This window comes from Danio aesculapii, chromosome 25, assembly GCF_903798145.1.
Source record: "Danio aesculapii chromosome 25, fDanAes4.1, whole genome shotgun sequence".
In the NCBI taxonomy this organism is placed as follows: domain Eukaryota; kingdom Metazoa; phylum Chordata; class Actinopteri; order Cypriniformes; family Danionidae; genus Danio; species Danio aesculapii.
Genome location: NC_079459.1, coordinates 982,270 through 1,007,304, shown reverse-complemented (window position 1 = coordinate 1,007,304; position 25,035 = coordinate 982,270). Strand labels below are relative to the sequence as shown.

Genomic DNA, 25,035 nt, shown 5'->3' with positions numbered 1-25,035 from the left:
TTAAAAGTTATTAATAAATTTAGCCTTTAATACAAGTGAAGGTTTTTGTAATCTGGCAACACTACCTGTAAACCTGTACTTTAATCACAGTCCTGTATAGTAAAATCATTACAACCTGATAGCTAAAAAATCTAAGATTATAATAAACCTGGCCATACGTCTAAAGCCTGAAATGATTAGAAATTACACTTCTCGGATGCACTGAGGTGGCTCTGAAAAGAGCCTTTGGGTTTAAAATCAGGCCAACAGTGAAATTAAGCGCGTTCTCCGCGGATGCGGCGGGCCAGCTGGATGTCCTTGGGCATGATGGTGACCCTCTTGGCGTGGATGGCGCACAGGTTGGTGTCCTCGAACAGACCGACCAGATAAGCCTCGCTGGACTCCTGAAGAGCCATGACAGCGGAGCTCTGGAAGCGCAGATCCGTCTTGAAGTCTTGAGCGATTTCTCGGACCAGACGCTGGAAGGGCAGTTTGCGGATCAGCAGCTCAGTGGACTTCTGGTAGCGGCGGATCTCTCGCAGAGCCACGGTACCGGGCCTGTAGCGATGAGGCTTCTTAACCCCGCCGGTGGCGGGAGCGCTCTTACGGGCAGCTTTAGTGGCGAGCTGCTTCCTCGGGGCTTTGCCTCCGGTGGACTTACGGGCGGTCTGCTTGGTTCTTGCCATTTTCTCAAATAAGCTGCTGTAACACAGAAAAGCGTGGCTATTTAAACTGTGCTGCTGCGTTACGTTCACTGGGCGGGGCGTCATTAGAGTAATCTGATTGGCTGTTCTGTAGCAGCGTGAACTGTGGTGGCCGCCACACCGGTGAGCCGCAGCCCTACTGGCGGCCCGCGAGATAGTTTAAAATGAACTCTCAATATTATACAGTAATTTTTGGATTTCATTATTAATATGCTAAATTAAAATGATCGAAGTGATGATTTTTTTCCTGTTTTCTGGTTACTTCAAACTCGGCGCAGAAACAGCCTCATGAACGCGTCTGCAACCACGTGTACTCTGTTCATTCAGAAACTATGCGTAAAATGAAAGTGAAGGTCTCTCTTTGTGTATTTTTGTGTGAACTATTTAATATATTCGCATACTTGTCGAAATGAATGTCCTGTGAGTATTTTATAATGGAACCGCGCCCATACAGGAGGATCTAACGAGACTCAATGGTGTTTCTGCCATAGACTGTCAAATAAACTTGCATATGAGCTTCAGACGCGTTCTGGCAGAGCTGTTCACTGTTTTTGTCAGTGATCTCCCAATAATGTCCAGATGCAAACTCAACCCCATCAGATCGACGCGTGTCATTATATTTTACATTTGTCTGTATATTTTTAAATAGTATATATTCAGTCGGTCCAGTTTAAAACAGAAGCTGATCTTTTGGAATCTCCCTGTTGACCTGTGGTTCTCTGTTAATAAACTGGTTTAAATGAGCATTTCATACAAACTTTTCAGAGAAAATGTCAGACAGGTGGGCCTTCAAAAATTGATCCTTGAAATTGGTTGAGAACCCCTGCCCTGTTATATACCGAGCATGGTCAGGTTTGTTTTCTAACAAATAAACAAAATCACCTTCTCCAGATTTTAATTGACAGCCATAAAGCCTGATTGTTTGTTTTCATCTGTAGTTGTGTATATGTGAGACGGGTCGCTAATTCTGACGAAATTCTACCGTCAAAAGTATTAAGTAGAGGTTTTCATAAACGGACAGCCTGATCAATTAGTGGGTCTAGCATGAAGCAGTTATGAAGCAGAAGACCATCCCAAATGTTTTGGGATGGTGAAAAGAACCATTAAGTCCAAATACACTAGTTTCATTGGAGAAATATGGTCAAAGAAGGTTTAAATTGCGTTAACACGATTTTCCCATTAAATATTACTTATCTAACACAAGGTTCAGATAGCTCTCTTCCAAAGAAAGTGGGTGGCTCTAAAAAGAGCCTTTGGGTTTTAGAGCAAGTCAGACAGGAGCGGTTTATTTGCCTTTGGTGGCCTTCTCGGTTTTCTTGGGGAGCAGAACAGCCTGGATGTTGGGCAGCACACCGCCCTGAGCGATGGTCACTCCACCCAGAAGCTTGTTCAGCTCCTCGTCGTTGCGCACCGCCAGCTGCAGGTGACGGGGGATGATACGGGTCTTCTTGTTGTCCCGAGCGGCGTTTCCGGCCAACTCCAAGATCTCAGCGGTCAGATACTCGAGCACAGCGGCCAAGTACACGGGAGCACCGGCACCGACACGCTGAGCATAGTTACCTTTACGGAGCAGCCTGTGAACACGGCCAACGGGAAACTGAAGACCAGCTCTGGATGAGCGAGACTTAGCCTTTGCTCTAGCCTTGCCGCCGGTTTTGCCTCTTCCGCTCATCTTGTTGATATCGTTTCCTCGACACGAGTAAAAATGATTCAACTGCAATAGAGCAGCTCATATTTAAAGAAGTATGCTCGCCGTCTATTGGCCAGAGTCTGTGACAGTTTTAAACCAATCACTGCACTTCCCTCCAAATTCCAAGCCACTCTCCTCGTTTTCTTTGTTCAAAGTTTGAATCATGTTAACAGACAGGAGTTTAACAGTAAAGAGCAAATCATTACAAGGAAATTTCTCAGCATTTATTGGAACTTTATGGTTGGACACCTGAATAAAGGTTTAAAGGTCGAATTTAACTTCATTCTAATGTCCACCAGGGATGGGCAAGAAAACATTGAACAGTATTTTAAAATAAAATGCCAAATACCAGTTTTACGTGTATCAAAATAAACTACAAAATACATCAGCCACAAATATATCAAAATAAAATACTGTATTTGGAAAATACTACAAAATACTTTGTTCGCAAACCTTCGATCAATAGTCATCTTTGACCAATCCCTTCTCCATTAAACTGACTTTCTCTTTCATTTTAGTATCAACTTTGTACACATTTCACACAGAAAGTCCCGTCTCTGAAGATGATCACTGTAAACACCATGTAATGCAGATAATGAGTTGGAAAATAGCACTATATCACTTCATTGTGTTTCCATCCATGCATGCATGGCCAGTGAAACTGCATTTTTAAATTTAACTGCAATTTAAAAGGGTGATATACCAAAAGGTCATTTTAGTTTAAATAAATGTAGATTTTTTTGCAAATGTAATCAACATACTGTAAAATATGATTTCTGAAAACTACAAAAATCTTTGGTTTAATTTCTATAGATCACGTGTTTTGCCATTGTACTCTTTAATTCATATTGGACATAAAACATGAAATCTCTAAAATGGAGTTATCAGTTTACCAGTTTCTGTTCTGATCTCAAGCCTACATAAATAACTAAGAAACCATCAGTTAGAGGCTGCAGTTGTCATGTAGACTACTTTACTAAGTATTTTACAGTATTTCAAAAAATACAAGACACTAAAGTAGTTTGATCCTAAATAAAAACCCATTTTCATAAACACCGTCAAATACAAATTACGGTTTCCTATTTGAAATGCTAATATCGTGAATACTGCCCATCCATGAGGTCCATAATTCATGTTTCGGTTAATATTTTTTTAGAAGTTTATCATGAAAAGTCGGTTTTTGTTGTTGTTTTTAACAATTAGTATGGTTTTTATTCTGGCGTAATTGTTATAACTTAAGATCCTGTTCACAAAACAAAATCCTCATTTAAGTAAGCTCAGCTGCTAATCTTATAACTATAACCGTAGTTACCATTGATAAACTAATACGAAGCACAGAAACCTCTTTTAAAGATAAAATGGGTGGCTCTTAAAAGAGCCTTTGGGGTAGCTGAAGGAAATTCAGCGCTTTACTTGGAGCTGGTGTACTTGGTGACAGCCTTTGTGCCCTCAGACACGGCGTGTTTGGCCAGTTCACCGGGCAGCAGCAGACGCACGGCGGTCTGGATCTCTCTGGAAGTGATGGTGGAGCGCTTGTTGTAGTGAGCGAGACGAGACGCCTCACCGGCGATGCGCTCGAAGATGTCGTTGACGAACGAGTTCATGATGCCCATCGCCTTGGAGGAGATCCCGGTGTCAGGGTGGACCTGCTTGAGCACTTTGTACACGTAGATAGCATAGCTCTCCTTCCTGGTCCTCTTGCGCTTCTTTCCTCCCTTACCGGCGGTCTTGGTGACCGCTTTCTTAGAGCCCTTCTTGGGCGCAGCCTTTGCTGGTTCAGGCATGTTGAAGATTTCAGAGTGTGAAACCGTATGCAAGTTTTTACGCTGTACATAGTATTTATTAAAGCTCTTCCCAAAGCCAGATGCCTGTAATGTCTTTCTATTGGTTGGCTCAATGACTGAAGAGAAGATCATTGGTCAGAAATGGACAGCAAGACAACTTCCCTGCCAATCGCAAGATTCTAAATTTGAATAATTTCCGCCCAACCCCCAGTGACCTCCTGCATTGTTTCTTTGTGTGACTTTCCCGCCTGGTTTTTTCTGATTGCTGAATAGTTGAGCTTGGACCTTTTTGTGGATTTGTGAAGATGTCATATATATATATATATATATATATATATATATATATATATATATATATATATATATATATATATATATATATATGAAGAGTTTAGATGCAAAAACCTCTAAATGCCAATTGAAATTTTTCTCAGCCTCCTATGTTCAAGTATTTCCCTTTGAAGCCAATGAAAATAACTTATTAGTCACTATAAAAGGAAAATTTCTGAGCCTACACACAAGAGGCGGAGAAAAATGCTAATTTTAGAAGATATTATCAAATTATTTTGATTATTTGGGATAATGCATTTAGATGTCATAATGCAGTTTCACATTGTTTATTGTTATTTGTTCAGTAACACTTCACAATTATTGGAGACTGAGAGAATAGTTAATAAACCTACTGGAATACACTGTAGTTACTCAAAACTCATATCTGTTCTCCGGCTAGTTATACACTCTGCTGGGGAAAGATCTAACAGCTTAAAAAAACAACTTAAAAAAACAACAGCTAAATTTGTTACTTGGTTATTTTAAGGAAAGCAATGTGAAATTATCTGCTGTTATTTTTGTGCTTTATTGTTATTTAAAGAGTAAGACAGGATTAAAATTGTAATATATTACTTTTTACCCAGCCCTGGAAAATTTCAAAGTTTTTTGTTTTAGTTTTTTTATTATTTTTAATTAAATAAAATCATAAAGTGAAAATATTAATCAATAATTTCATTGTTTCTGGAAAAAAAGAGTTAATAAAGTTTTTGTAACACTCTACTCAAACAAATTCCGTTTAGACATCACTGCTCTCTTGTTGGTTACACTACAGCACTTACTATGAAACAATAGTTATTTTTGGATGCTAATTATAGAAATACCCAACAACATCGTTGTAATACACTGCTTTCACCAATTTCAACAAATCACTGCTCTCATGCTGGTTATAACAACTGTTAACTAGGGGGATTTCTTTTCCAAATAAAAGATTTACTTTCTAAATGTTATTTTCATTTGTTTATTTCCTATTTCCTCCGGGTGCTCCGGTTTCCCCCACAGTCCAATCACATGCGCTAAAGGGGAATTGATGAACTAAATTGGCTATAGTATGTGAATGAGTGTGTATGGATGTTTCCCAGTACTGTGTTGCAGCTGGAAGTGTATCTGGTGTGTAAAACATATGCCGGATTAGTTGGCGGTTCATTCTGCTGTGGTGATCCTTGATGAATAAAGAGACTAAGCTGAAGGAAAATTCATAAATTATTATTATTATTAATCTTATTATTATTATTATTATTATTATTATTATTATTATTGAGGATGACGATGATTCAAAACCAAAATTATATTCATTTATAGGTAAAGAATCATGTAAATTACAAAAAGAAAGTCATTTTATTTACAGATTAACAAGACATGAATGCAAATGTTATTAAAGACAGACATGCCAATGTTTTAATTACTCTAGAATACATCTAACGTTAATTAAGAATAAAGTTAGAAGAATATATATATAACTAATCTCAACCTATTTTGTTTACAAGGTTTTGGAGTTTTACACCAGAGAGCGCTGTTTGTCCGGGTGTTTTATTTTGCCATGAATTAAAAATTAATAATCTGCATGATTTAATGTCATTGTTATATTAGTATTATAAAAAAGCCAAATCAAATGACTTTAATTGTGTGTAATAATTAAAAAAGGTTTAGTTAACCCTGAGGGAAACGCTTCCAAATGTCACGTGATGTAAACTAACAAACGCCTGATGATTGGCCAAGGCGATATCGAGTACAGCTCTGATTGGTCCGTGTCAGTTTGGAGTGATCATCTGTTCGCGATCGTGACGGTGGTTGTCTGAAATGTTTTACATTCGCTGCCAAACTCCAATAAATGTTCTGTTTGCCACTTTATCCACCTGTACATAATCATATGAGGTAAGATGAACAGTCTTTCATATTTCAAGCAAGTGTTATAATCATATATCAGTGTATTTACTCTCGAATTCGAACTGTTAGCAATAGCAACTCTGAGCCACTGATATGAAACCACAGAATACATTGTTTTATCTTGTCATTATTTATTAAATGTATTAATGTAATGTGTATTTATACACGGCTAATCAGTTATAAACAACGGTCAACCATTTAACCCCTGCAGTTTTCATTATTATTATGTTTTTAGTATGGCTAACTAGTTAGCTTCGGTTGCTATTTCTTCCATCTGTCATTAAATACAGAATTTTTTGGATTGTTTTATTTCGCGTATTATTAAATAACATACCATGTGTGATATGAATATAGACCTGATGGATATTTCAGAGTCTATCATATGCATCTCATGTGAGTATGTACGCATGCAGATAATGTGTTTAAATATATGACGATACCTTTATTTTGCATATTTAATACGAAATGTTAACATGAGATGTTGTTTAGCAACAACGACTTTGCTTGTGGTGAATAGGTTTGTAAAATATGAGCATTGCTCTGCTTGTATTTGTCATATTGATTTTTGTGCTGAGGCATGTGATCATGTCATACAGGAAAACATATCTCTTATCAAGTATTCTTTGCTGCTTTATTACTACGCAGCTTTATTTAATTGCACGTGCAAAATAAAAAAGTAACTAGAGCTCCACGAAATTGCAATTTTTTTTTCTGTAATATACACTCATCGGCCACTTTATTAGGTACGCCTTACTAGCACCTGTTTGGACCCGCTTTTGTCCTCAGAACTGCCTTAATCCTTCATAGATTCAACAAGGTACTGGAAATATTTTGCAGAGATTTTGCTTCATATTGACATGATGATCATGTAGTTACTGCAGATTTGACAGCTGCACATCCATGATGTGTATCTCCCATTCCACCACATCTCAAAGGTGCTCTATTGGATTGAGCTCTGGTGACTGTGGAGGCCACTTGAGTGCAGTGAACTCCTTGTCATGTTTAAGACACCAGTCTGAGATGATTGGCGCTTTATGACATGGTGCGTTATCCTGCTGGAAGTAGCCATCAGAAGATGGAGACACTGTGCTCATAAAGGGATGGACATGGTCAGCAACAATACTCAGGTTCCCATCAGACCAGGCAACGTTTCTCCAATCTTCTATTGTCCAGTTTTGGTGAGCCTGTGTGAATTGTAGCCTCAGTTTCCTGTTCTTAGCTGACAGGAGCGGCACCCGGTGTGGTCTTCTGCTGCTGTAGCCCATCCGCCTCAAGGTTGGACGTGTTGTGTGTTCAGAGATGCTCTTCTGCAGACCTTGCTTGTAACAAGTGCTTATTTGAGTTACTGTTGCCTTTCTATCAGCTGGACCTCTGGACCTCTGGCATCAACAAGGCATTTGCGCCCACAGAACTGCCGCTTACTGGATATTTCCTCTTGTCGGACCATTCTCTGTAAACCCTAGAGATTGTTGTGCGTGAAAATCCCAGTAGATCAGCAGTTTCTGAAATACATAAAACATTTGGAACAGTGTTTTAATGTTTTTTTTTAGTCCTACAGTGTTCAGGTGCAGTAATTGAGTAATAAATAAATAATAATAATAATTATTATACGCTTTTAAAATCCTCACAGGCCTCACATGCAGATAATACATTATAGTCCAGACTCAACATTGCAAATCCTGTGATGTAAGCCTGACAGGTGGACTTGCACATATTTCATAGCATACATTTTTTTGTTGATATGGTTGTCATCAGCTTAAATTTGAACACATATTGATGGAGAACAGGAAAGGTCCAAAGATAGAGCCCTGGGGGTCTCTGCAAGACATTGAGGTGAGGTTTTCTCACAATTTGGCCTGAGATTAGCACATGGTGTCCCAGGGATGGGTTGCAGCTGGAAGGGCATCTGCTGTGTAAAACATGTGCTGGATTAGTTGGCGGTTCATTCCACTGTGGTGACCCCGGATTGATAAAGGGACTAAGCCGAAAAGAAAATGAATGAATGAATTAGCACATATTACTTTACTTTCAAGCAGTGTTTACTTAGTAGTTCCTTATTTAGCATTTGCTTGGTATTTACATGGTATTTTACGTTAAGTTGACACTTATAATCTGCATATTCCCAGCAAATAATGTAAATAATCAGTTATATGTAAATATTTCTGTCAAACTGAAGTCTGTTTTTAAAAAACACGAGTTAATCAGTTAATCACCCTTCCTGCATTTTAGCAATCTGCATGCTATAAGGCTTTCTTCCAGATTTTAAAAATAATAATGCAATTAACGTTAAAAATGACTGCTGTAAAAGAAGCCAGATGCTTTAATAAATATTCAGAGTTTAAATTCAAACCTTCTTGAGCCATTTTATGAAGCATAAGCTTTGTTTTTAGTGCACAAATGGTAAATAAATAGCTTGAGTCATTTGTGGCCTGGCATTTGGACATCAAGCAAAACTGAATTGTGAATGGATTTAATATGGAAAGGCGTGTCCTGTTGCCATTGGATGTCTCCGGTCTGTTGAATGTCAAACGTAAAAGTGAAATCTCTGTACGGCTCAGATTAGCACGGTTCCCCCTCAGCCCAGTTTGTTATGGCCCGGAGGAACAGATCACATGGCAGATTTCACATTCTTGAGGCTTTCGGCAGACAGTCTTCCCATGATGCCCAGATTGAGGGCTGGAATATGATCAGGCATTTGGCCTTGACCCCTCAGAGCCGCCATGTGATGCTTTAATCTTTGCCTGGACGCCCTGAGCCTCTTCATCCTCATGGCGTTCCTCTTCGTCATTCGTCATTTGATGGATTTAAAGATGAAATTGTACATGGTGTCGAAAACTCTTCTTAACCTTCATAAATATGTGAGTAAAACTTGAGCTGAATCTGTTCTTGATAGTTCTAGATCATCAACCCTCATAGCTGGAGCTGCTGTAATGATGTGGAGTGTTCAGAGCTTTAATGTTAAACATGGGCTGGATTACTCTTATACTATAAATGCTGTTTAATGCTAATTAAGTGCTGACTGATGGGAAATGTGTGAAAATAGTAATGCAGTGCAAAAAAAAAAAACTTCATCATAATATTTCATTTGCAGTCTCCAATTGTTCTATTAATATTGATAAACAATTGGTTTCATTTTGAATATAGAAATGATCACTGTGTATATACACAAGATGTCGAAAATACTATAATACTATATGTATGTATATGTGTATATATATATATATATATATATATATATATATATATATATATATATATATATATATATATATATATATATATATATATATTTCTAAATGTTCATTGATTATGAGGCATATGTTATTAAAATATCCTGCTTTTAAATGATTTAGTATTATTTTTATTATTCCAAATATACATTAATTCTTATTTTTCTAACAAGGTTTCTCCTTGATTTAGTTTTTAAATTAAATTTCATAAAGATTTTATATTTTCTCCTTTCTTTCTTTCTTTCTTTCTTTCTTTCTTTCTTTCTTTCTTTCTTTCTTTCTTTCTTTCTTTCTTTCTTTCTTTCTTTCTTTCTTTCTTTCTTTCTTTCTTTCTTTCTTTCCTTTATTTCTTTCTAGGCGCTATCATACACCCAGCTCAAGATGGTGCAAGACGTGTTTGGCGCGATTTGTTGCTATTTTCAGACCAGCGCAACAGTGATTTTCATATTTTGTGTTATGTTCTTTAAATAGCAAATCCATTTGCACAACTTTGTGCACTCATGGGTCTGCTGGTCTATAAAGGAGGCGTGTTAAGGCGCATTGTTGGTGCGTTGCTATTTTGAGGAACTGAAATAGACCGTGCCATTGACCAAAAGCTGCTGTAAAGTCCAGCAGAGCGCGTTAGTTATGCGCATATGCAGGTCCAAATGCTTACACATTGCTGAATACACACATGATGTACAACAACACAGAAATATCTTTACAGATGAAAACAATTAAAGGATTAAAATGATACAAAATATTATTTTCTACATCAATATAAAATCTACATAAATATAAAAACTTCGTTATTAACGTTATTATTCGTATATTTATTCCTTTGCTGGAAATTAGAACTGAATTTAGAAATAGTTTTGAAACAGATCTTTGCACTTAACAAGCTAAATTAAATATGTGGGCTAATGGATGTGTTCAGTGGAGGGAGTTTCCACCATTTCCTTACTCCACCAAAGTAAAGGAGTAAAGAGTAAAAGTAAAGTAAAGAGGCTGAATGGAGGAGGCTCGTTCTTTATCCTCGCACTGCAGATGCTCTGTTTAACTGTTTTCTTGCTAGTGAAGCGTTCAGTTTTTACATTTACAAAGGCGCCATGTAAATAACAAAAGCGTCATGGCGCGACGCAACTGACTCTTAAAGAGAATAGGAGATGAGACTCTGATTGGTTTAATGCACGTTATGCTCAAAACACACCCAGAACTCATTAAGAGGATAAGCTCAACCCTGTTAGACCATGCGCTGGGCGCAGAGCGTATTTATCTGTCCTTAAAATAGCAAAAGTGGATTCGAACCTTTAATGATTAATGATAATGAGCCATGCACTTTAGACTTTGTGCCTAGATCGTTAAAATAGAGCTCTCTTTTTTTTATTTTCCTTTCTTTCTGTCTTTTTTATTTTCCTTTCTTTCTGTCTTTTTAAAATTATTTTCTTTTCTTTCTGGGTTTTTCTTCTTCCTGCACAGTTAACTGAGCTTTTTACTTTTCATTTTGCTGTGAATATAGCTTTAATTCAGACATGGTCGTTACACAAATAAATCATATTTGTATGCAATGCATCCCCTTATTAGTTTCTAAGATTCATCAAATTAGGCCTGTGCAGTCTTTCTGTCAGATTGTCATATTTTTAGGAAGTGAGCAGAATGAAACTGTCTTTATTTCCCACTCCGAGCAGAATGGGGAATTCCTGCAGCAAGACACTCGACCACATCAGTTCAGTAATACATCAGCGAGCGGAAATTTCAAGATGAAATCAAGAAGACTTCTCAAGCTAATGTCATGTTTATGGTCAGACAGAGGAAAGTTTGTTATTGGCCTCCTCTGTTTCTGTGGTTACGATGGTGTTTACTGGAGTGTGTTGAAGTTAATTTCATTTTCAGGATGATTCAGCTGCTTTGACACAGAGAGGAAGGTTTTTTTATCTGTCTGCTTGTTTGTCGAACAATTTAGTGGATCTTAGAGTGGATATACTGTAAGTGGATCTTATAGGATCTTATTAAAGCATTGTTTTGCAATTACACGTGATTAATAGCTGATTGTGTAAAAGTTCTCACCCCCCAACACAAGTCTCTCATTTGTGACCGCTCAGAAAAGTGAACTCGTTATGCAGGCAAAATAACCAAATTGACAACGGTCCAAAACTTAGTAGCCCAAGTTTGTATGTTAGGGGACAATATTAAATAAAAATGTACAAATCAATAGAAGCAAAAATATATAATTCTTTGTTGAAATTTAGTAGTTTGTAATATTTTTCCATGAAATTAATGTATTATCTTTCTATTTCTAAACATGTGCATTGACTCAAATATTATTTTAACAAATATATCTGTTTAATAAATTGGGTTTATTCAAATGCACCAAAATGCATTACCTAGATTTAAATGGATGCAAATATTAATTATATATAAATATATCTCAGGGATGCTCCGATCAGGATTTTTGTGGTGATCGGCCGATACTAAGTTCTGATTCTGATGCTTCAAGCTTTTTTTTTTCTACTATATAATACTTAAGTGGAGATCTCTCCTTCCTTAAGAGAATAAATGACGAACGCTGCATATAATCCCTTAAACATGTCTCTTTTAACCATTTAGGTGTGAACATGTCATTTAAAAATGACTCGAATTTACTGCAATTTGGAAGCGGTGCAAGTAATGAAAGAAGAGATCAACATGCCTCAATCAAGAAAGTTTGGAGTGCATATGTGATGCCTAAGAAGTTAAAATGCACACCTATAAATCCATAACTTGCTTACTAAAAGGACACAGGCCTCTTCACCTTATTCTCCATGGATGAGTGGGCGGAACCATTGGAATCTTTTTGGCTCGAGACTTCCGGTCTCATTCACTTCCATTCATTTTTAGAGGTTAAAAACAGCTCGTTCTGCTGCTTGATGTTGCAAACTGATGTTTTTTTTATTATATTATTCTACTTTGTCTGTTTAGTCATGAAAACATTTGTAGAGTAACTAGTTTGACCGTTTTCTGACGTTTATTATTCCAAGTCATTTTTCCTATAGGCAGCTGAGTCGGAAGTTCAAAAACAATCGCAAAAACGAGCGCACTTCCGCTTCGAAGAATAAGGTCAATAAACTACTGTTCATTGGTATACATAAATTACAAGAAGTTATATTATCAAATATTCATGTCAAAAAATATATAATTTTAAAGTTGTTTTAAAGTTTTTTTTATTTGTATTTTTTTTTATTCATCTAATATTTCCAGCCAGTTTTTAGTGAACTTGGAATATGTTTAAAACCCAGAATTCTTAGTTCTTTAATGTGAAAAGGCCTAAATACATGCAGTAGCTGCTGCATGTGTAACCCAGGTGTGCACTTGCGTCTTCCTCTGCTTGTAAATGTAAACAAACCCCTGTGATCGGTTCATGAGATCGGCCAGATCAGTGAGTACCAATCGAGTCAATAAATGGGCTCATCGATCCCTGGTCAATCGATAGTCATCCATATGAATACAGTTTTACCAGATGATTTAAGTGGAAGGAATTCATTATTTTAGATTGATTGGGATTATTTTGTAAGCCAGAGCATCTGATTGGTTAGAAGATTTGATGAGAAACAGAAGTGAGGTGATGTCAAAAATCAATGTAGGTGGAAAACTGCAAAATTTAAATGTTTATATCTTCTAAATGCTAATTTTTGTCAGTGTTTTGGAGCACACTAGATTATAGATATCCTCAAGACTGACATACTGATACCAACATCTAAAAAAAAACCTTTATTTTAATTACACCAGACCGAAATCATCACACAATCTAATATCAAATGCATACTCTGAGACATTTGTAATGCTTCTGACATCATTTAAATCTGTCCTATCACAATATTAGGACACTTTACAATACAACCTGCTTTTTAATGTTTAATAAACCTCTTCATAATGAATTAAAAGCAGCTTTGCAGAGTTCAAAATACAATCAGGGGAGAAAAAAACCCCAAGGTAATCTGTGTGAGATGGATTTCTAATGCTTATCCAGTTTAGCTCAACTCCCCCACGTCTTGACATTTCTAAAATTCCTTTACGTTCACTGCTTTGTGTCTTTCTCTCTGTAAGGAGCTGGAGTTTGGGACACATATGGCTGTGTATGATGAGAATATCCTGAAAAACCCCTTTTACCAGGCTCTGGAGAAACACAGACCGGACCTGTGCAGCCGGGTGGCAGAGCTCCATGGCATTGTGAGTTGCTTTTTATCAATTATACTTTCTCAGCACTTAACCGAGCAGAAGTGTATAATCTCTGCATGTTGATCTCTGAAAGGAATGATGAAGGGATTGAATTGTGGAGCAGAATTAGTCATGTATTCATTCATGTGACTCTGGTCAGTTGGCATGCGGTCAGGAGGAGATTCTGTGTGCATCAAGTGATTCTTTTATGTCGGAGATGTGAGAAGTTCAGTTTAACCGAGCGACTGAGTTTTGTTGTCCTGGGGAAACCAGAGCAAGTAGGTCTTATTAAAAATGGAGGTTTCGCTTTGTTGGGTCAAAAATGAGGAAATGGGTATTTTGAAAGTCTTCATTTTAGTCTGACATTTACAGGGTTGTTTTGTCTGGTGTTTACTTTTGTTGTGTTGTTAAAACATTGCAACATGACAACATGAAGGTGTTGTTGTTGTTAGTAATAATACTAGTTTTGGTATTATGATTTAATAACAATATTATTAATAATAATAATAATTTGTTGTTGTTGTTGTTTTAATTGTTGTTTATCCTAATAATACTAGTATTAGTATTATGGTTAATAATAATGACATTAATATTATGCTTATATAATAATAATAATAATAATATTTTGTTGTTGTTGTTGTTGTTTTAATTGTTGTTGATATCCTAATAATACTAGTATTATGATTAATAATAATGATATTAATATTATGTTTATATAATAATAATAATAATATTTTGTTGTTGTTGTTTTAATTGTTGTTGATATCCTAATAATACTAGTATTAGTATTATGGTTAATAATAATGACATTAATATTAAGTTTATATAATAATAATAATAATAATAATAATAATAATTTGTTGGTGTTTTTATTAATATTGTTTATATTACTAATATCACTTCTACTATTATTATTATTATTATTATTATTATTATTATTATTATTATTAATTTAGTTGATAATACTACTAATAATATTAGTAATAATAATAATTTTTTGTTGTTGTTGTTGTTTTAATTGTTGTTTATCCTAATAATACTAGTATTAGTATTATGATTAATAATAATGATATTAATATTATGTTTATATAATAATAATAATATTAATAATAATTTGTTGTTGTTTTTATCATTATTGTTTATACTACTAATATTACTTCTATTATTATAATTATTAATTTTGTTGATAATACTACAAATAATATTAGTATTAATTATAATAATATTTTGTTGTTGTTTTAATTGTTGTTGATATAAATCCTAATAATAATATTATGATTAATAATAATGATATAAATATTATGTGTATTTAATAATAATAATAATAATAATAATAATTTGTTGTTGTTTTTATTATTATTGTTTATACTACTAATATTACTTCTGCTATTATTATTATTAAATTTGTTGATAATACTACAAATAATATTAGTAATAATAATATTTTGTTGTTGTTGTTGTAATTGTTGTTGATATAAATCCTAATAATACTAGTATTAGTATTAATATTAATAATAATGATATTAATATTGTGTTTATATAATAATAATAATGATAATAATAATAATAATAATACTTTGTTGTTGTTTTTATTATTATTGTTTATACTACTAATATTACTTCTACTATTATTATTATTATTATTATTAATTTTGTTGATAATACTACTAATAAGTAATATTAATTATAATATTTTTATAATGTTTATATAATAATAATAAGAAGAAGAAGAAGAAGAATTTGTTGTTGTTGTTATTATTTTCACTCTGAAGTGCCAAGGGTGATATATCCTATTTGGAACGCACTGTAAACATCATCTTCATTGTATATCCTAGCGACTCAGATACTGAAGTTATTCTTTGCGTGTTGTTTCTTTAGATCCTGGTACCATGTTGTGGAAGCTTACCAACGGGCTCTTTTACAGCAGCTCACTTTGACGGATACGTGCTTCATCCTTCTGAGCAGGGTTACCAGACCTTAGATGGAAAGGTGTGTAACAAAAATCCCATCATTCAGAGATTAATTTCAAGATGTTGACTTTAACCATGCGGCTGTTTTGTGTGATGAATCCTCCAGGAAGTGTCTATAAACAATAACCGGGTCCACCTGAGTGCAGGGTTGCCCAATCCCATCTCTGTCACCATCCTGTTTGAGGAGACCTTCTACAATGAGAAAGAGCAGGCCTACAGTATACTGTGCATTGCACGGCCCTTCGAATCTGACCACAGTCCTGGTAATTTGTTTGTCACACATCCATGTTAAAAGTTCTACAAACGTATTCCCAATGGTCACATTTTTTTCACATAATAATCCTTTATGCATAGTATTGATCATATTGGGATTACTTATTGAAATTACTACATTTGGCTGGTACATTTTGCCATACGTTTCATCCTACCTAGTACAATCCAACATACCTAATTCAGGATAACTAAATTAAGCGTTTTACAGGCAAATAATTGGTCGGGCAGCACACATTTATACTAATTAGTCAGTTTCAGCCGAAGGCAATGTCCAAACCTAATGAAACTTTACAGACATGAACAACAGGACATTCTGGGGACATGCACCAAATGTTGTAAAATTCTGCCACTAGGGGGCGCTACAGCTGGAAAATCTACTTAAGCCATAACAGTATGTTGTGTATAGTTGTTATTTGGTATGCAAAATCTTTACTAGATGTCCTAAGAATTGAATTCAAATGACTTTGATTCATTAATTACTCAAGATACCAACATACCTGAGGTCTCATTCATAAAAAAAGTATGTAAAATATATATTAAAAATGAATGAATGAATGTAAATAAAATTCTATGAGGACAAAAGCTGAAGAATGAAAAACAAAGACTGGGATTTATTAAAACTTTGCATATAGAAATTTGCACAAAATGCACTTCACACACCCACATTCAACCATATTAATGCAAATTGCATCATGAATGTCAATCAATGCATATTAAAATGTCACTAAAATGCTTGATCTCCAACATGTCTGAGTTTGTGAATAGTTGATGAAACTATCAAATCTTTTTTTTGTAATTACCAACATTTGCATAAGAAGGTAATTTTTTTTTGTGCATGTAATAGTTATAAATGAAGTTCTTGATGTGGATCAAGCAAAACACATACCAAAGAAAGTATACAGTACAATAATGTAAATCAGTGTTTCTCAACCACAATCCTGGAGGACCACCAACACTACGAGTTGTGGATGTCTCCTTTGTCTGTCACACCCATTACAGGTCTTTCAGTCTCTGCTAATGATCTGAATCAGGTGTGTTTTGTTAAGGAGAGATTGAAAATATGCAAAGCTGGTGGTCCTCCAGGAACGTGGTTGAGAAACACTGATTTAAATGGATTGTTTGCCGGAAATGATGAAAATGGTCTGTGTTCACAGTTCAGAATTGATTCATTTTTTTCTCCCACAGAGGAGTTGAGTGCTGTTCCAGCTCCGTACTGTCTGAAAAATATCGAGGATGTCAGGGAGTTTTTGGGCCGCCATGCTGAAAAACTGGACAAGTTTGTTTCCGCCTTCTGTCTCTCTTTTAAAGAACAGGAGAGGAAAAGCCTACGCCATCACATAGTGAGTGTTAGATTTTGCTGTATTTAGCTTAACTATTCTTCGGTGGCTCGTCAATGTATTAGATGACTCTAATACATAAAATAAATAAGCTGACCAAAGTTCTTACGGGGAGAAGACTTTATTGAAGACCATGAATAGTACAGCTCCTCAGCATCGGACTTCGAGTAACTTAAGCCAAAGTACAGTCTGTAATGGCTCGTTTCCCCTGACTGGTACAGTACAGTACTGTACGGGTCACCTTTATCAGGCTTGTGTTTCCACTACAAAGGGTACCCTTTTGGTGGGCATGGTGTATGACAGAAAGTTTCAGTCGACGTCATTCTTGCTCTACAATATTTTGGCCGTTCAAACTTTGCTCCAGCTTTTCTTATAATTTAATAAATGTATTTCAGCAAATATGTTGCAGCTCTCCCTGGTTTTCCCATTAAAGTATCACTAATCATATATTTATATATATATTCCACAATCTTTCTTAGACCTCAAAGTTTATAATATGGTTTGCTGATTATTTTCCTGCAGGACTCTGTGAATACGCTTTACACCAGATGTCTTCAGTGTCTGCTGAGAGACTCTCGGCTGGTAAGATGTTTTAAGAGCTCAGTCTCTTTAATATCGTTCTCCCTGAACACTGAACGATGAAATATCTCGATTTCAGAAGCTTCTGGCGAGACAGGAGATTCAGATGACTCTACTCAAAGAAGCAGTGGAGGTCAGTTGAAAACCATTTGTTTTGTCTTTGATTGAATCTGTCCGTTCATCTATTGCAAAACTGAACTGCATATGAGCAGAAAATTCTTAGACATTTTAGCAGACATTAAAAAGCCTAGCCTCTAGATAGTAGCACATAAGCAATTACCAAACAACACCTTAATAACCTTCTAGAACACCCTAGCAAATGTTTAACAACACAGAACACCTTAGCAATCACATGTAACACCCTAGCAACTGCCTGAACACCCTAGCAACTGGTTTTAATCATTAAAAATGTAAATACCAATTTGTCTTGATAAATTTTTCTGTCTGTTGTTTCGTGTCTCTCCATTTTCAGATGTACATCCATCATGGCATCCATGATCTACTCTTTAGTTATGTGGGCACTCTTGAAGCTAGTCGGGTACTGAATTACTATTAATTCATTGAATTTGCACATTAATGGTTGTTTCAGTGTGTGTGTGTGTGCGTGCATGTGTGTGTGCGCGCGCGCGTGTGTGTGTGTAAGGATGAAATATTATGTATATCATATAATAATGTATAATATGTATTGACATTTTGTTAGTTTATGTATTTAGAGCACTATGTTGAGCAGAAAATTTTATACAAATATATTTATTTATAAAAATTATAAAAAATAAAACTATTTAGTTGATTGATTGATTGATTTTTGGCATATAAATTTGTTTTTATTTGTATGCTTGCATGGTGTCATGGTTTGGTTCCCAGGATTAAATTCCGAATTAATTATTTTTATTATTATTGATATCGTGTATATATTATTAGCACTATAAATAGCAATTTAAGATGTGTTTGTTTGTTTATTAATAAATAAATAATGTGTATATATATATATAAATAATAATATGTGTAACGTATACGGTATGGTTAATCTTGCTTGTAGTAATGGTAGCTTTTCCAATTGTAAAAATATTATGTTTTTGTCAATTTCTTTGTCTGATATACCTGATTTTGAACATGATTTTGATATTGGTCTTTGTCAGGATGCAGCGTTCAACAAAACAACTCGGTCCTTGCAGGATCTGCAGCAGAAAGAGCTGGGAGTGAAGTCCGAGTTCAGGTTAATTAATCTGTGTTTGCAAAGGCAGATAACTCTTATTATTGTTTATTATTGTTATTATATTTTACACAATAAGTCCTTCATGCATATTTTTTGATAATATGAATTTTTATTGGGATTACTACATTTTGCCATACATTTCATCCTTAAGTCATATAACATTCATTTTTACTAATTAGTCAGTTTCGGCCGAAGGCAATGTCCAAACTTAATGAAACTTGACAGATATGAACAACAGCACATTCCGAGGAAACGCACCAATTTTTGCTAAATTCTGCCAGTAGGGGGCGCTACAGCTGAAATCTTCTTTTAACCATAACTGTATGCTGTATGAATTTGATATTTGGTATGCATGATATTTACTAGACGTCCTAAGAGTTTAACAATTTAATTATTCCATGTTTGCGAAGCTAGATCACTCTCACTATTGTTTATTATTTTTGACTGAATATAAACAGCTGAAAAATATAAAACATATCTTGTGCTAGCGTTTAAAGAAAAGGTTAACATATAAAACAAAAAAATGTATGACCAAAAAATAAATGAATATTTATTAATAATACGTCTGTTTTCTGTGCAGTATTAATATTCCTCGGGCAAAGCGTGAGCTGATTCAGCTGAACGTCTGCACGTCTCCACAGCAGAAACTCCTCTGCATCCGGAAAGTCATTTTAACCATCATGCAGTCGACCAGACGCAGAGATACAGGTCTTTTATTCTTTTTTTATTTGTTTGTTTGTTTGTTTTTAATGATCAGGTTAACAGAATCTAGTTGTATTGTTTACTTTTTATACATTTAATACTTAATTTAGCATTTGTTTAGTTATTTAAACATATATATTGCATTTAACATATTGAATATTTTTTTTATTCTTCAGTAATTTTTTTTTTTTTTTTTTTATGATTTGGATAACAGTTTGGTTTTATTTACAATTTTTTTTTACATTAAAAACGTTTATATAACGTTTAACATAATCATTAATAAAACTTTGTTTTGATTGTTCTGTATTTTTTTTATTTTTAATGACCAGGGTAACAGTCTGGTTGTATTATATACCTTTTTATATTTACTTTATTTATTTACACATTTATATTACATTTAACAAATTGCCGTTTTTGAGTGTTCAGTGTGTATATATAATTTTTATTAGTTTTTAATGATCAGGATAACACAGTCTGGTTGTATTATTTACTTTTTTCATTTTATATTTATTTATTTACACATACTTACATTAGGTTTTCACATATTCACTTATTTAATCATTTGCTTATTTACTTATTTCAATTTCCAGTAATATAATTACATTAACAGTCTAATTTGTGGACCCACAGTTTTAAAAACCCTCTATATTATCAATCTTTAAATAGATTATCTTAATGAAAGCATTGTTTTGAACTGAAATTTGCAAATAGTACTATATAAATGTTTGTCTAAATGTCATGTTACGGTCAGATCTGCTCCTGCGTGGCTCTTTAACCAAATTTACCAGCTTTTGTTGGTTTCCTACAGTTCGTGCTCTGTTGCAGCTGGGATTCTGGCAGAAAAACAACACGTCCAGTGTGTGTAAAGCAGAGGAATGTTTTGCTAATGCCCGCTTGTCAAACAGCTTGTGTAGCAATTTACCCAAATTTACCATAACAGGAGGCTGAAGGCTGACGGAAAAAGCAGATTCTGTGCTTTTAATAAATGTGTTCGCTGCTTGTTTGCTTCAGTTCTCTTCTGTGTGGTCATGCATAAAATCGCATTTTGGTTCAGTGATGATTTAAAGTGGAGCTGTTATGCCCCTTTTTACAAGCCGTAAAATACCTCTCTGATGTCTCTAGTGTGTGTATGTGTAATTTCAGCACAAAATACCACACAAATAATGTTCTCTAACTCTCTGAAACTGACCCTTTTAGGCTTTGATCCTAATTGTGCCATTTTGGTGACTATCACTTTAAATGCAAATGAGATTGTGCTCTTTTTCAAAAGAGGGCGGAGCTACAGATGCCTGTGTCAGCATATTGGCAGATTCAAAACAGGACTAACATATGCAAATGAGGGAGAGATGCTCACTAGTGGGTGGGGCTTTCCCCCTCTGATGACACGTACGAAGCGAGAATGTCAATCAAAGTGTTTTTGAAGGCTGTTTTCATCAAGTGTAATTAATAAAAAATAAAGTTAATTCATTTTTACCATTAAAATCTGATTATATTCACAGACTGTTATAACTAAACTGTTTGAACCCCTTATAAAAGTGATTTTTGTATAATAGGTGCCCTTATTTATTTATTTATATATATAACTGATTACATGTAATCTGCATTACATAATAAGATTACAAAAATTCAGTGTTTGCATTTGTAATTAGGTTATTTTTAAAAGCTACAAGTTTTTTTCAGGAGGTGATTTAAAAGTTGCTCAAAAGTGGTAAATCGTTTGTAATTATAGATTATCTCTAATTATTTCTCTCTTTTTACAAAATAAAAGAGTATCAATTTGTTCATATATTATTTCACAGTTTAAAATTTCCCTTTAAATATTCGAGAACCCTTTAAGTATTGATAATACATCAATTGACTTGCAAACTATGCTTTGAAAAACAAGAAATAACTAAGTAACCAATAAATCAGGTCAAAAGGAACCTATAAGTAATTCTAGATTTCAGAACGTGTGTCTCTCTTGAGTCGTAAGACCACAACTCCCATAATTCCACACTCAGTCACGCCCTCATCAAAATACCCCTTTGTTTGTGATGAATACATTCCCTCTAGTGGCCAAAAGTACACACTATGCTTTTAATAAGCTCTTTCAATGGTGCTAATGACCTTTGTTGTCTTTCTGTCAGCCTTCAATCTCCTGCTATGGTAAATCTGGGTAGGATAATAAAGACCACAACTCCCATGATTCCACACTCAGTAAAACCTTCATCATAATACGCCATTGTTTATTGTAAATACATGCCCTCTAGTGGCCAAAAGTACACACTGTGCCTTTATTAAGCTCTTTCAACGGTTGTGATGATCTCTGTTGTCTTCCAGCGGTGAGCATCGAGTCCATGTGTGCCGATGATCTCCTGTTGGTCATTCTGTATCTGCTCATCAAAACAGAAATTCCCAACTGGTGAGTGGAGGGCTGTATTTCACACGTCAGCGTTTATTAATTCCTCGTGCAGACTCTTGACGCTCTGCTGTTTTCTTCAGGATGGCCAATCTGAGTTATATAAAGCACTTCCGCTTTCGAAGCTCTAGCAAGGATGAGTTGAGTTACTGTCTGACGTCTTTCGAGGCTGCAGTCGAGTATATCAGCCTGGGAAACCTCAAACACAACACAGCGGTGAGGCAACTCGACATTTTGTTTAGCACTTGTTTGATGTTTGAGCACTCTTTATTTAGGGGTGCACAATATATGGGTGGCCATTTTGGTAACGGCTGCTAAGTGCTATTTTTTTATGTTATCTGTCCAATAACAAAAATTGGCTGGTAAATTATGTGTTATTGATTTTATTGGAACCACTTCACAGGCTTGACTGAGATTCAGATTTTTGATTTTGATTTCTGATTACTGGGATTTTGATTTCTGATTACTGGGATTTTGATTTTTGATTGCTGGGGTTTTGATTTCTGATTACTGGGATTTAGATTTCTGATTGCTGGGATTTTGATTTTTGATTGCTGGGGTTTTGATTTCTGATTACTGGGATTTAGATTTCTGATTACTGGGATTTTGATTTTTGATTGCTGGGATTTTGATTACTGGGATTTTGATCTCTGATTACTGGGATTTAGATGTTTGATTACTGGGCTTTTGATTTTTGATTACTGGGATTTTGATATTTGATTACTGGGATTTTGATATTTGATTACTGGGATTTTGATATTTGATTACTGGGATTTTGATGTTTGATTACTGGGATTTTGATATTTGATTACTGGGATTTTGATGTCTGATTACTGGGATTTTGATTTTTGATCACTGGGCTTTTGATTTTTGATTACTGGGATTTTGATATTTGATTACTGGGATTTTGATGTCTGATTACTGGGATTTTGATTTTTGATCACTGGGCTTTTGATTTTTGATTACTGGGATTTTGATATTTGATTACTGGGATTTTGATATTTGATTACTGGGATTTTGATATTTGATTACTGGGATTTTGATGTTTGATTACTGGGATTTTGATGTTTGATTACTGGGATTTTGATGTCTGATTACTGGGATTTAGATTTTTGATTATTGGGATTTTGATATTTGATTACTGGGATTTTGATGTCTGATTACTGGGATTTTGATGTTTGATTACTGGGATTTTGATGTCTGATTACTGGGATTTAGATTTTTGATTATTGGGATTTTGATATTTGATTACTGGGATTTTGATGTCTGATTACTGGGATTTTGATGTCTGATTACAGGGATTTAGATTTTTGATTATTGGGATTTTGATATTTGATTACTGGGATTTTGATATTTGATTACTGGGATTTTGATGTCTGATTTTGGGATTTTGATGTCTGATTACTGGGATTTTGATATTTGATTACTGGGATTTTGATTTTTGATTTTGGGATTTTGATGTCTGATTACTGGGATTTTGATTTTTGATCACTGGGATTTTGATTTTTGATTACTGGGATTTTGATATTTGATTACTGGGATTTTGATATTTGATTACTGGGATTTTGATTTTGATATTCGATTACTGGGATTTTGATATTTGATTACTGGGATTTTGATATTTGATTACTGGGATTTTGATGTCTGATTACAGGGATTTAGATTTTTGATTATTGGGATTTTGATATTTGATTACTGGGATTTTGATATTTGATTACTGGGATTTTGATGTCTGATTTTGGGATTTTGATGTCTGATTACTGGGATTTTGATATTTGATTACTGGGATTTTGATTTTTGATTTTGGGATTTTGATGTCTGATTACTGGGATTTTGATTTTTGATCACTGGGATTTTGATTTTTGATTACTGGGATTTTGATATTTGATTACTGGGATTTTGATATTTGATTACTGGGATTTTGATTTTGATATTCGATTACTGGGATTTTGATATTTGATTACTGGGATTTTGATATTTGATTACTGGGATTTTGATTTTTGATTTTGGGATTTTGATGTCTGATTACTAGGATTTTGATTTTTGATCACTGGGATTTTGATTTTTGATTACTGGGATTTTGATATTTGATTACTGGGATTTTGATATTTGATTACTGGGATTTTGAAATTTGATTACTGGGATTTTGATGTCTGATTACTGGGATTTTGATATTTGATTACTGGGATTTTGATATTTGATTACTGGGATTTTGATGTCTGATTACTGGGATTTTGATATTTAATTACTGGGATTTTGATATTTGATTACTGGGATTTTGATATTTGATTACTGGGATTTTGATATTTGATTACTGGGATTTTGATATTTGATTACTGGGATTTTGAAATTTGATTACTGGGATTTTGATGTCTGATTACTGGGATTTTGATATTTGATTACTGGGATTTTGATATTTGATTACTGGGATTTTGATATCTGATTACTGGGATTTTGATATTTGATTACTGGGATTTTGATATTTGATTACTGGGATTTTGAAATTTGATTACTGGGATTTTGATGTCTGATTACTGGGATTTTGATATTTGATTACTGGGATTTTGATGTCTGATTACTGGGATTTTGATATTTGATTACTGGGATTTTGATTTTTGATTTTGATGTCTGATTACTGGGATTTAGATTTTCGATTACTGGGATTTTGATTTTCGATTACTGAGATTTTGATTTTTGATTTGATTTTGATTATTTGTAAATTATTATTTTTTTGAAGGGAACTGGTGTTTTCTTTACTGGTATTTAGAGTTTTGCACAAAATGTTA

At 34.5% G+C, this 25,035-nt stretch overlaps 3 protein-coding genes across 4 annotated transcripts in view; 1 reads left to right on the top strand and 2 right to left on the bottom strand.

Moving 5' to 3' along the window:
• Positions 1-1,944: 1,944 nt before the first annotated feature.
• On the bottom strand, positions 1,945-2,362 carry LOC130219125 (histone H2A-like). The gene has a single exon (XM_056451411.1). The coding sequence runs from the start codon at positions 2,353-2,355 to the stop codon at positions 1,969-1,971; it is 387 nt and encodes a 128-aa protein (XP_056307386.1). The 5' UTR covers positions 2,356-2,362; the 3' UTR covers positions 1,945-1,968.
• A 1,368-nt stretch (positions 2,363-3,730) lies between these two features.
• On the bottom strand, positions 3,731-4,165 carry LOC130219127 (histone H2B 1/2). Its single transcript, XM_056451413.1, has one exon. It carries the CDS (start codon positions 4,155-4,157, stop codon positions 3,783-3,785), a length of 375 nt encoding a protein of 124 aa, XP_056307388.1. The 5' UTR covers positions 4,158-4,165; the 3' UTR covers positions 3,731-3,782.
• Positions 4,166-6,232: 2,067 nt separating this feature from the next.
• ankrd27 (ankyrin repeat domain 27 (VPS9 domain)) overlaps positions 6,233-25,035 on the top strand; it is a 37,170-nt gene continuing 18,367 nt past the window's right edge. For both annotated transcript variants that reach the window (XM_056451400.1, XM_056451399.1), the window contains exons 1-12: positions 6,233-6,359; positions 13,664-13,786; positions 15,653-15,763; positions 15,851-16,007; positions 17,203-17,357; positions 17,877-17,936; positions 18,013-18,066; positions 18,406-18,471; positions 19,073-19,149; positions 19,730-19,857; positions 22,171-22,252; positions 22,333-22,465. In XM_056451400.1, the coding sequence (XP_056307375.1) occupies positions 13,685-13,786; positions 15,653-15,763; positions 15,851-16,007; positions 17,203-17,357; positions 17,877-17,936; positions 18,013-18,066; positions 18,406-18,471; positions 19,073-19,149; positions 19,730-19,857; positions 22,171-22,252; positions 22,333-22,465 (1,125 nt within the window). In that variant the 5' untranslated portion in view covers positions 6,233-6,359; positions 13,664-13,684. The remainder of the gene's footprint in view (positions 6,360-13,663; positions 13,787-15,652; positions 15,764-15,850; positions 16,008-17,202; positions 17,358-17,876; positions 17,937-18,012; positions 18,067-18,405; positions 18,472-19,072; positions 19,150-19,729; positions 19,858-22,170; positions 22,253-22,332; positions 22,466-25,035) is intronic.

Bases quoted from the DNA above. Each gene is read 5' to 3' on its own strand.
- LOC130219125 (XM_056451411.1), bottom strand. From the start codon at position 2,355: ATGAGCGGAAGAGGCAAAACCGGCGGCAAGGCTAGAGCAAAGGCTAAG.
- LOC130219127 (XM_056451413.1), bottom strand. From the start codon at position 4,157: ATGCCTGAACCAGCAAAGGCTGCGCCCAAGAAGGGCTCTAAGAAAGCG.